Source organism: Clupea harengus, chromosome 7 (assembly GCF_900700415.2).
Source record: "Clupea harengus chromosome 7, Ch_v2.0.2, whole genome shotgun sequence".
Taxonomy (NCBI): domain Eukaryota; kingdom Metazoa; phylum Chordata; class Actinopteri; order Clupeiformes; family Clupeidae; genus Clupea; species Clupea harengus.
Window position 1 is genome coordinate 26564931 of NC_045158.1, and position 10000 is coordinate 26574930.

The 10000-nt window shown below is 45.6% G+C and overlaps 1 protein-coding gene across 1 annotated transcript in view; it reads right to left on the bottom strand.

Moving 5' to 3' along the window:
* Positions 1-10000, bottom strand: part of LOC105891665 (ATP-binding cassette, sub-family A (ABC1), member 2) — an 88615-nt gene that overhangs the window by 34118 nt on the left and 44497 nt on the right. The window contains 7 exon segments of the mRNA XM_031570970.2: positions 192-320; positions 567-726; positions 2060-2484; positions 3805-4026; positions 4456-4632; positions 5228-5338; positions 6186-6307. Coding sequence (XP_031426830.1) covers positions 192-320; positions 567-726; positions 2060-2484; positions 3805-4026; positions 4456-4632; positions 5228-5338; positions 6186-6307 — 1346 coding nt within the window.

Genomic DNA, 10000 nt, shown 5'->3' on the forward strand with positions numbered 1-10000 from the left:
AACAAGAAGCTCAGTAGAACATTCCATGTTTCCGTCTCAAACAAGGGACACGCTAGTGTTTTACATACATCTTCATTATATGATTATGATGCCTAGGCTGGTCTGTGTTAATTTGCTTTGCCACGTGTGATGTGCTTCTTCTGGTGTGAGACATAGGCAAGCCTGAGACCTGAGGTCTACTGCTGGTGTACCTGTTGCAGCCAGGACAGGTGGGTGTGCAGTTTGCCTTCCTCCAGAAAGGTCCTGAGCTCGGCGGAGATGTTCAGCCACACGCGAGCGTAGTGGGTCACGTTCCCCACGAACGCAAACGTCTCATTGGCCTGGAAGACACCGGAAGATGATGTTATTACACATAAAAAGATCTGATCCTTCAATCTGTATATTCTTCTCTCTCTCTCTGGCGAAATCTATTCTCAGCCTCTTGCTTGTGCTAGAAGCAGCCAGCAAATTATGAGCAAGAGGCTTTATGTGGTGTTGGATGTATAGATCATTTAGCACCTGCAAATCACTATGATGGAGATTGATGCTCATTATTACATCACGACTATGCTGGCCCATGGACTTGCCTTCTGAATGACCTTGTCCACTTGGGAACCGATAGGAGAGTAGAGGATCTTGGGATTTGTAGTCATGAGATGCACCAGTAGGCCGAGATTGCGTTGCTCTTTGCTGGTGAAGCCCAGGGAGCTCATGTTGCCCTGCTTAAGCGCCTCGGGCTCAATTATTCTGAGGGCAAAAGGGAAATAGAAGAGAGAGATATTCACCAGAGGACATCGGAGGATTCTGGAATATAATCTCAGTGTGCTTTTCCCCCTGACAAAAAAAAAAGGCTTTATTAACTAGTTTTATAAGTTTTATATTCACCACCTTGCCATTGCATGACCCCTTCCATCCAATTCTGTTTAAACGCTAAACTTATGTATTTATTCATTTATAAGGGGGCACTGGAATATCAGGGATCATTTTAATATCTTAATATCCCTGATGTCACTTCCCCAGAATGTTGCTATGCATTCTAATGTCACCCACCTGGGTCAGTTACACTAACCAACACTTAATACTTCATAACAATAGGTTGCAAATATTTCAAATATATCACTTGGACAGAAAAACAACACATAATCAGTAAACTCACAAACATATTGGATAGTTTGATTTACACACACAGTGGTATTATTTTGGACTAAAATTCTTAATCTTTCTTATCCCGGCTGCTGCCATCATCCCTGGTTAGGCGAGAGTCCTTGGACGGGAGACTTGAAAGTGTAGAGGACACACGAGCAGGAGAAGGTCAAAAGGTCATCTGAATGCCCCTTGAGTCATCCCAGTGAGATTATAGGGAATTAAACAAGAATCCTACCCTGGTGTTTTCTGTGCAAGAGGTTAACTGTCATTCATATAACCAAATATCCAAGGAATTAAAGTACATTTGGCAGTACTGAAGAAATGGTCTCAGTGTTAATTGAGACTATGCTTGCAACATAACAGTAAAACCAGCCATTCCGGTTTTGTTCAGTGAGTCTGCATTTAGCGGAGATGGAAATCTTGACAGCATCCATTTTGTTTGTAACGTACTACCACAAATTCTTCCCTCAGGAAAAGCAGTGTAATTTCTGAAAGAACCGATTAAGCAGTTTTACTGTTTCAATTAAAAACTGGTTTGATGATTAAGAATTCATGAACAGCCTTGTACACGGCATCCAGTTCATGATGGATTTACGATGTTTGTTCATGATTTGACACTTTTTCATACCACTAAGAGGTTAGATTTAAAACACCTGGATTTGGAATGTTCTTTTAATATTCTCACAAAACAATCAGCCCTTAAATCAAGGCACCTTCAAATCCCTGAAGATTATGAAGGAACAGGTTTGGGTCACACAGACCCTGCTTGTAAAGGATTGTTCTTATGGTCGATTAGTCCTCTCTCTCTCTTTCTCTCCCACACACACACACACACACACACACACAGTCACACACACACACACACACACACACACACACACACACACACACACACCCAACACCACCACCCACCCACCCATCCATGAACACACACCTGTTGTTCCCACACAGGATCGGCTGCAGCCCGGCCCACAGCTGGACGAACGCAGAAAACTGTGTGCGGGGGTTCTCCCCCTCCGCCTGTCTCCCAGAGGCTCCCTCTCCTCCTCCTCCTCCTCCTCCTCCTCCTCCTCCTCCCTCCATTCCTCCAGCCGTTGGAGCGTCGGTGGTGTTCGGGCCCCAGGTAGTGGTGGTGGTGGCGGCGGTGCTGCTGCTGTTGGAGCTCCAGGCGGCTCTGGAGGCGTTGGCAGTCGGGGGAGCCTGATGCCCAGCGCACGCCCCTTTGGGCAGCAGACGGGCCAGGCCCGAGAGCAGGTCCACGTCCCTCAAGAGGCGCTCCACATCGGCCAGGTCCTTCAGCAGAGCCCCCAGGTGGGACTGGGAGAGCAGGCCGGAGACGTTCGCTTGCTCCAGACGTAGCTGAGGAGGGAGGGAGAGAGAGGGGGAGAGAGAGAGAGAGAGAGAGAAAGGGATGTGAGAAATGTTTCACTGTTATTGCTTTGACAATATAATCATCTGAATCATTTACCATCATGCCAATAAAGCACATTATAATTTGAATTTCCTTTGAGAGGAAGAGAGAGAAAGAGAGAGAGCGAGAGAGACAAGAAAAGAGAGAGACAGAGACAGAGACAGAGAGAGGGAGAGAGAGAGAGAGAGAGAGAGAGATTGGGGAGGAGGGAGGGAGGGAGAGAGAGAGAGGGCAGGGAGGGAGAGAGAGAGAGGAGGGAGGGAATGGTGGAGTAATGAAAAAAGTGTGTAGTGATGGGAAGAGATGGGGGGAAAAGAGTGAAAAGTGTATTGGGAATGATCAGGAGGAAAGTGGAGGAGAAATGAAAAGTGTATTGGGAATGATCAGGAGGAAAGTGGAGGAGAAATGAGAAGTGTATTGGGAATGATCAGGAGGAAAGTGGAGCAGAAATGAGAAGTGTATTGGGAATGATCAGGAGGAAAGTGGAGGAGAAATGAGAAGTGTATTGGGAATGATCAGGAGGAGAGTGGAGGAGAAATGAGAAGTGTATTGGGAATGATCAGGAGGATAGTGGAGGAGAAATGAGAAGTGTATTGGGAATGATCAGGAGGAAAGTGGAGGAGAAATGAGAAGTGTATTGGGAATGATCAGGAGGAAAGTGGAGGAGAAATGAGAAGTGTATTGGGAATGATCAGGAGGAAAGTGGAGGAGAAATGAGAAGTGTATTGGGAATGATCAGGAGGAAAGTGGAGCAGAAATGAAAAGTGTATTGGGAATGATCAGGAGGAAAGTGGAGGAGAAATGAGAAGTGTATTGGGAATGATCAGGAGGAAAGTGGAGGAGAAATGAGAAGTGTATTGGGAATGATCAGGAGGAAAGTGGAGCAGAAATGAAAAGTGTATTGGGAATGATCAGGAGGAAAGTGGAGCAGAAATGAGAAGTGTATTGGGAATGATCAGGAGGAAAGTGGAGCAGAAATGAGAAGTGTATTGGGAATGATCAGGAGGAAAGTGGAGGAGAAATGAGAAGTGTATTGGGAATGATCAGGAGGAAAGTGGAGGAGAAATGAAAAGTGTATTGGGAATGATCAGGAGGAAAGTGGAGCAGAAATGTTAAATGAGACGGAGGATGGGAGATTATGAGGCGACGGCTGAGTCACCGATGACAAAACGAGATGGCTCTCTTCTGGGGATGTGTGAAAAGAAAAGTGAAAAAGGAAATGGCTCCCTTTAGTTTCATCTCTTAGTGGACTCGTCTTGTTTCAGTACCTTGTCAATGATGCTCTGCGTGTCGATCTGTTCTTTTAGCTCCTGGCTCATCTCGCCGAATCTCTCAGCTCGTTGGACGGCCCCTCCACCGCACACCGCCGTCCCATAGGCCTGGAGCAGCGACTGTTGCTTCTCGGGAACCAATAGGATTTTGGCCAGCTCGCTGTGCCCGCCCTCTCCGCAAGTGAGCACCTCGAGCACTGCACCAGTCAGCAGGATCCCCTGGAGCACAGGAATAATCACAGTCAATCCTCCAGGGATACAGTCGGCAGGATCCCCTGGAGCACAGGAATAATCACAGTCAATCCTCCAGGGATACAGTCGGCAGGATCCCCTGGAGCACAGGAATAATCACAGTCAATCCTCCAGGGATACAGTCGGCAGGATCCCCTGGAGCACAGGAATAATCACAGTCAATCCTCCAGGGATACAGCTGGCAGAGCGATAAACACAAACAGAAATGAGCAGATTTAAAAATAAACACTAAGATAATACATCAGAGAGGAAACATCTCCTTCTTCCATCACACCCTGAAAAATAACCTTCATGACTTCTAGTCCAAGCAAACAAATAATAAGAAACACAAATACGAATATGATGAGAAAACACAATTACATTTTGAATAGTGAAAAACAGTTTCGAAGGACGTACCTCCATCTCCTTGAGTCCCTGAGGGTCAAACTTCTGTCCCACGCCTCCGCCAGCGAGGCCCAGAGCCTGGGACAGGAGCCGGAGGAGGGCCTGCCGATGCGCTGCTGTGCTGGGGTCCTGCAGGGCCTTGTGGATCAGGCCCCCCTCCAGGCCGCGCCACCCACCCAGCAACTGCTTCTGTGGAGAGAGGGGACAGATGCAGAGGGCAGAGGGGAGAGGGCAGAGGGGAGAGGGGACAGACGCCGAGGGGAGAGGGCAGAGGGCAGAGGGGAGAGGGGAGAGGGGAGAGGGGAGAGGGGACAGACGCCGAGGGGAGAGGGCAGAGGGCAGAGGGGAGAGGGCAGAGGGCAGAGGTCAGAGGGGAGAGGGCAGAGGGGAGAGGGGAGAGGGGAGAGGGGAGAGGGGAAAGGGGAGAGGGCAGAGGGGAGAGGGCAGAGGGCAGAGGTAGTGTTTCTTCAGCTTCCACAAACCATTAATTTACAACTACATGTCAAGGATGATTATTGTTATATTATTTATTATTATATTATTGATGATTATTATTATGATATTATTTTGTTCTTTAAGAACTGGACTATGAGGGCATACAGTCTGGTGGTATTTTATAACGGTTATGTCTTAGGGTTGTTCATTTTGCATTTCATTTGAATGAGAATGAAAGAGATAGGGAGTGACTTTCTATTTTTAAAAAAAGAACGGCTTGCTCAAATGAACTTGGCACTATCTCCAGTCTACTACTGCAATCAGTCTCCCGTGGCTGCGGAGCGCTCACCTCCAGCTGCAGGACCTTCTCTCCAGGGCCGTGCGCCCCACTCAGCCCCTCGGCCAGTCCTCCATCTCCACTGCCCATCTTGGCATAGGAGCCGAAGATGAGGTTGTACACCTGGAGAGAAATGGAGGAAATGTCAAGGAACAACAGACGCCACACAGAGAGAAAGGGAGAAAGAGAGAAAGGGAGAAAGAGAGAAAGGGGGAGCATCACAGAGAGAGAGAGAAAGGGGGAGCACAACAGAGAGAGAGAGAGAAAGGGGGAGCATCACAGAGAGAGAGAGAAAGGGGAAGCATCACAGAGAGAGAGAGAGAAAGGGGAAGCATCACAGAGAGAGAGAGAGAAAGGGGGAGCACAACAGAGAGAGAGAGAGAGAGAGAGAGAAAGGGGGAGCATCACAGAGAGAGAGAGAAAGGGGGAGCATCACAGAGAGAGAGAGAGAAAGGGGGAGCATCACAGAGAGAGAGAGAGAGAAAGGGGGAGCACAACAGAGAGAGAGAGAGAGAGAGAAAGGGGAGCATCACAGAGAGAGAGAGAAAGGGGGAGCATCACAGAGAGAGAGAGAGAAAGGGGAAGCATCACAGAGAGAGAGAGAGAGAAAGGGGGAGCACAACAGAGAGAAAGAGAGAAAGGGAGCAAGAGAACAAAACAAATACATCCCTAATTTATTGTTCATTATCATTAAGCAATAAGGTTTTACATCCACTAATAGCAATACTGATCAGTATTGAGATCTGTATGGTACCAATAACAATGGATAACAATATTGTAATAATGACCTAATTAACTATGAGGTTAAAAAAGCAAAAGACTAAAAAACATACAACAAAAAAGTTATCGGTTTGACACTTCTTACTTAAAGAAACTGACACCGAAAGAGAGTCTACGTGACAGGCTGAGACTGACTTCTTTGAGATTGACATGAAAGGCTTTATGTCCTGTAAAACAGACTGAGACTGACCTCTTTGAGATTGACAGGAGAGGAGAGCAGCAGGTTAGCTGTTTCATTGGTTAGAGAGAAGTTCCGCACCAGGAACTGGTGGAACACCGATTGGTTCCTCAGCACACTGCCCACTGTGAAGCCTAGGACGCAACAGAGATGCATGCGTTTAACGCCACTGTGAAGCCTAGCATAGCTACGTCAGTTATCGGTCAATTTGTTAAAAATCGGCCAGTCTGTTAAACAATCGATATGCTAAGCTTAATAATAGATTAACATGACAATATATGTGTGTATAGCCGATAACACACGCATGCCGGTATTTAACCCCGTTACGATAGGATACACGCGATAAACTCCACTGTGAAGCCTAGGACGCAACAGAGATGCATGCGTTTAACGCCACTGTGAAGCCTAGGACGAAACAGAGATGCATGCGTTTAACGCCACTGTGAAGCCTAGGACGCAACAGAGATGCATGCGTTTAACGCCACTGTGAAGCCTAGGAAGCAACAGAGATGCATGCGTTTAACGCCACTGCAGAAACCCTTTGGTAACTGAACATCTGAGGTTTTTTTGAAACTGTATGATCTCAACCTTCAAGAAGTAAAGATTTGAGATAATTGCAATGTAGATCAAGATACTCCTCAAGATATCCTTTAGCAGTACAAAGAAGCAACCCAAATCAAACTCACTCTGCTCAAATTGTGAAACCCTTTAAAAGGAGCTTTATTATTGTGTCCCATCTATTATAATAATAATCAGCAGAGGAGACTCAGACCAGACAAACAACCCCACGCCAAAAGAAGAAGCCCTTCTGACTACATTTCAGTTAGGCCTCCTCTATTACACTGTGGTGCTCATCTTCAGTCGGCGGAGACACTACTGGGGACAGTGGATTTCCCACAGCTACTGTTAAACTGGCTGCATTCAATTATTTGCAACAATAAATAAATACTACTTTACATAAGAAATATAACAAAATGAAATAAAAAAAAGAAAGAAAGAAGTGCAGAAATGTAACTGCTGTAATTGCAAGTTACTAGTCGAAGTGCCAGCTAGGACGGGAAGTGCTCTCTGAAGAGTTGGGTCTTAACACCACGCGATTAACTCCACTGTGAAGCCTAGGACGCAACAGAGATGCATGCGTTTAACGCCACTGTGAAGCCTAGGAAGCAACAGAGATGCATGCATTTACACCACTGTGAAGCCTAGCATAGCTACGTCAGTTATCGGTCAATTTGTTAAAAATCGGCCAGTCTGTTAAACAATCGATATGCTAAGCTTAAAAATAGATTAACATGACAACGCGAACGTAGCCGATAACACACGCATGCCGGTATTTAACCCCGTTACGATAGGATACACGCGATTAACTCCACTGTGAAGCCTAGGACGCAACAGAGATGCATGCGTTTAACGCCACTGTGAAGCCTAGGATGCAACAGAGATGCATGCGTTTAACGCCACTGTGAAGCCTAGGACGAAACAGAGATGCATGCGTTTAATGCAACTGTGCAAATGCAATATGCAATTGATATGCTAAGCCCGTTAGGAGGGCGTTGCAGTAATCAAGGCGGGAACAATTGATATGCTAAGCTTAATAATAGATTCACGCATGCCGGTATTTAACCCCATTGCGATAGGATACACGCGATTAACTCCACTGTGAAGCCTAGGACGCAACAGAGATGCATGCATTTACACCACTGTGAAGCCTAGCATAGCTACGTCAGTTATCGGTCAATTTGTTAAAAATCGGCCAGTCTGTTAAACAATCGATATGCTAAGCTTAATAATAGATTAACATGACAACGCGAACGTAGCCGATAACACACGCATGCCGGTATTTAACCCCGTTACGATAGGATGCAACAGAGATACACGCGTTTAACTCCACTGTGAAGCCTAGGACGCAACACAGATGCATGCGTTTAACTCCACTGCAGAAACCCTTTGGTTACTGAACATCTAAGGTTTTTTTGAAACTGTATGATCTCAACCTTCAAGAAGTAAAGATTTGAGATAATTGCAATGTAGATCAAGATACTCCTCAAGATATCCTTTAGCAGTACAAAGAAGCAACCCAAATCAAACTCACTCTGCTCAAATTATGAAACCCTTTAAAAGGAGCTTTATTATTGTGTCCCATCTATTACAATAATAATCAGCAGAGGAGACTCAAACCAGACAAACAACCCCACGCCAAAAGAAGAAGCCCTTCTGACTACATTTCAGTTAGGCCTCCTCTATTACACTGTGGTGCTCATCTTCAGTCGGCGGAGACACTACTGGGGACAGTGGATTTCCCACAGCTACTGTTAAACTGGCTGCATTCAATTATTTGCAACAATAAATAAATACTACTTTACATAAGAAATATAACAAAATGAAATAAAAAAAGAAAGAAAGAAGTGCAGAAATGTAACTGCTGTAATTGCAAGTTACTAGTCGAAGTGCCAGCTAGGACGGGAAGTGCTCTCTGAAGAGTTGGGTCTTAACACCACGCGATTAACTCCACTGTGAAGCCTAGGACGCAACAGAGATGCATGCGTTTAACGCCACTGTGAAGCCTAGGAAGCAACAGAGATGCATGCATTTACACCACTGTGAAGCCTAGCATAGCTACGTCAGTTATCGGTCAATTTGTTAAAAATCGGCCAGTCTGTTAAACAATCGATATGCTAAGCTTAAAAATAGATTAACATGACAACGCGAACGTAGCCGATAACACACGCATGCCGGTATTTAACCCCGTTACGATAGGATACACGCGATTAACTCCACTGTGAAGCCTAGGACGCAACAGAGATGCATGCGTTTAACGCCACTGTGAAGCCTAGGACGCAACAGAGATGCATGCGTTTAACGCCACTGTGAAGCCTAGGAAGCAAGAGAGATGCATGCGTTTAACGCCACTGTGAAGCCTAGCATAGCTAAGTCAGTTATAGTCAGGCTAGTTTGTTAAAAATCGGCCAGTCTGTTAAACAATCGATATGCTAAGCTTAATAATAGATTAACATGACAATATATGTGTGTATAGCCGATAACACACGCATGCCGGTATTTAACCCAGTTACGATAGGATGCAACAGAGATACACGCGTTTAACTCCACTGTGAAGCCTAGGACGCAACAGAGATGCACGCGTTTAACTCCACTGTGAAGCCTAGGACGCAACACAGATGCATGCGTTTAACTCCACTGCAGAAACCCTTTGGTAACTGAACATCTGAGGTTTTTTTTGAAACTGTATGATCTCAACCTTCAAGAAGTAAAGATTTGAGATAATTGCAATGTAGATCAAGATACTCCTCAAGATATCCTTTAGCAGTACAAAGAAGCAACCCAAATCAAACTCACTCTGCTCAAATTATGAAACCCTTTAAAAGGAGCTTTATTATTGTGTCCCATCTATTATAATAATAATCAGCAGAGGAGACTCAGACCAGACAAACAACCCCACGCCAAAAGAAGAAGCCCTTCTGACTACATTTCAGTTAGGCCTCCTCTATTACACTGTGGTGCTCATCTTCAGTCGGCGGAGACACTACTGGGGACAGTGGATTTCCCACAGCTACTGTTAAACTGGCTGCATTCAATTATTTGCTGTTGGCACAGAAGATGCTATCAGTTGAGACAGGCAATGGTTCACCTGAGAGAGAAGGACTGTAATTAAGTATGGGCCTCACAGTGACGCGCCTGACGAGGTCTACCCTGATAGTTGTGGAGTCTCTCTGAGATGTGCTAGTGAATTGAAACAGTGTTATGGCACTGTGGGTATAAGGTTAACCAGGGCTAGTGGTCCTTTTCAACCTCGCCTTCACCTGAACATC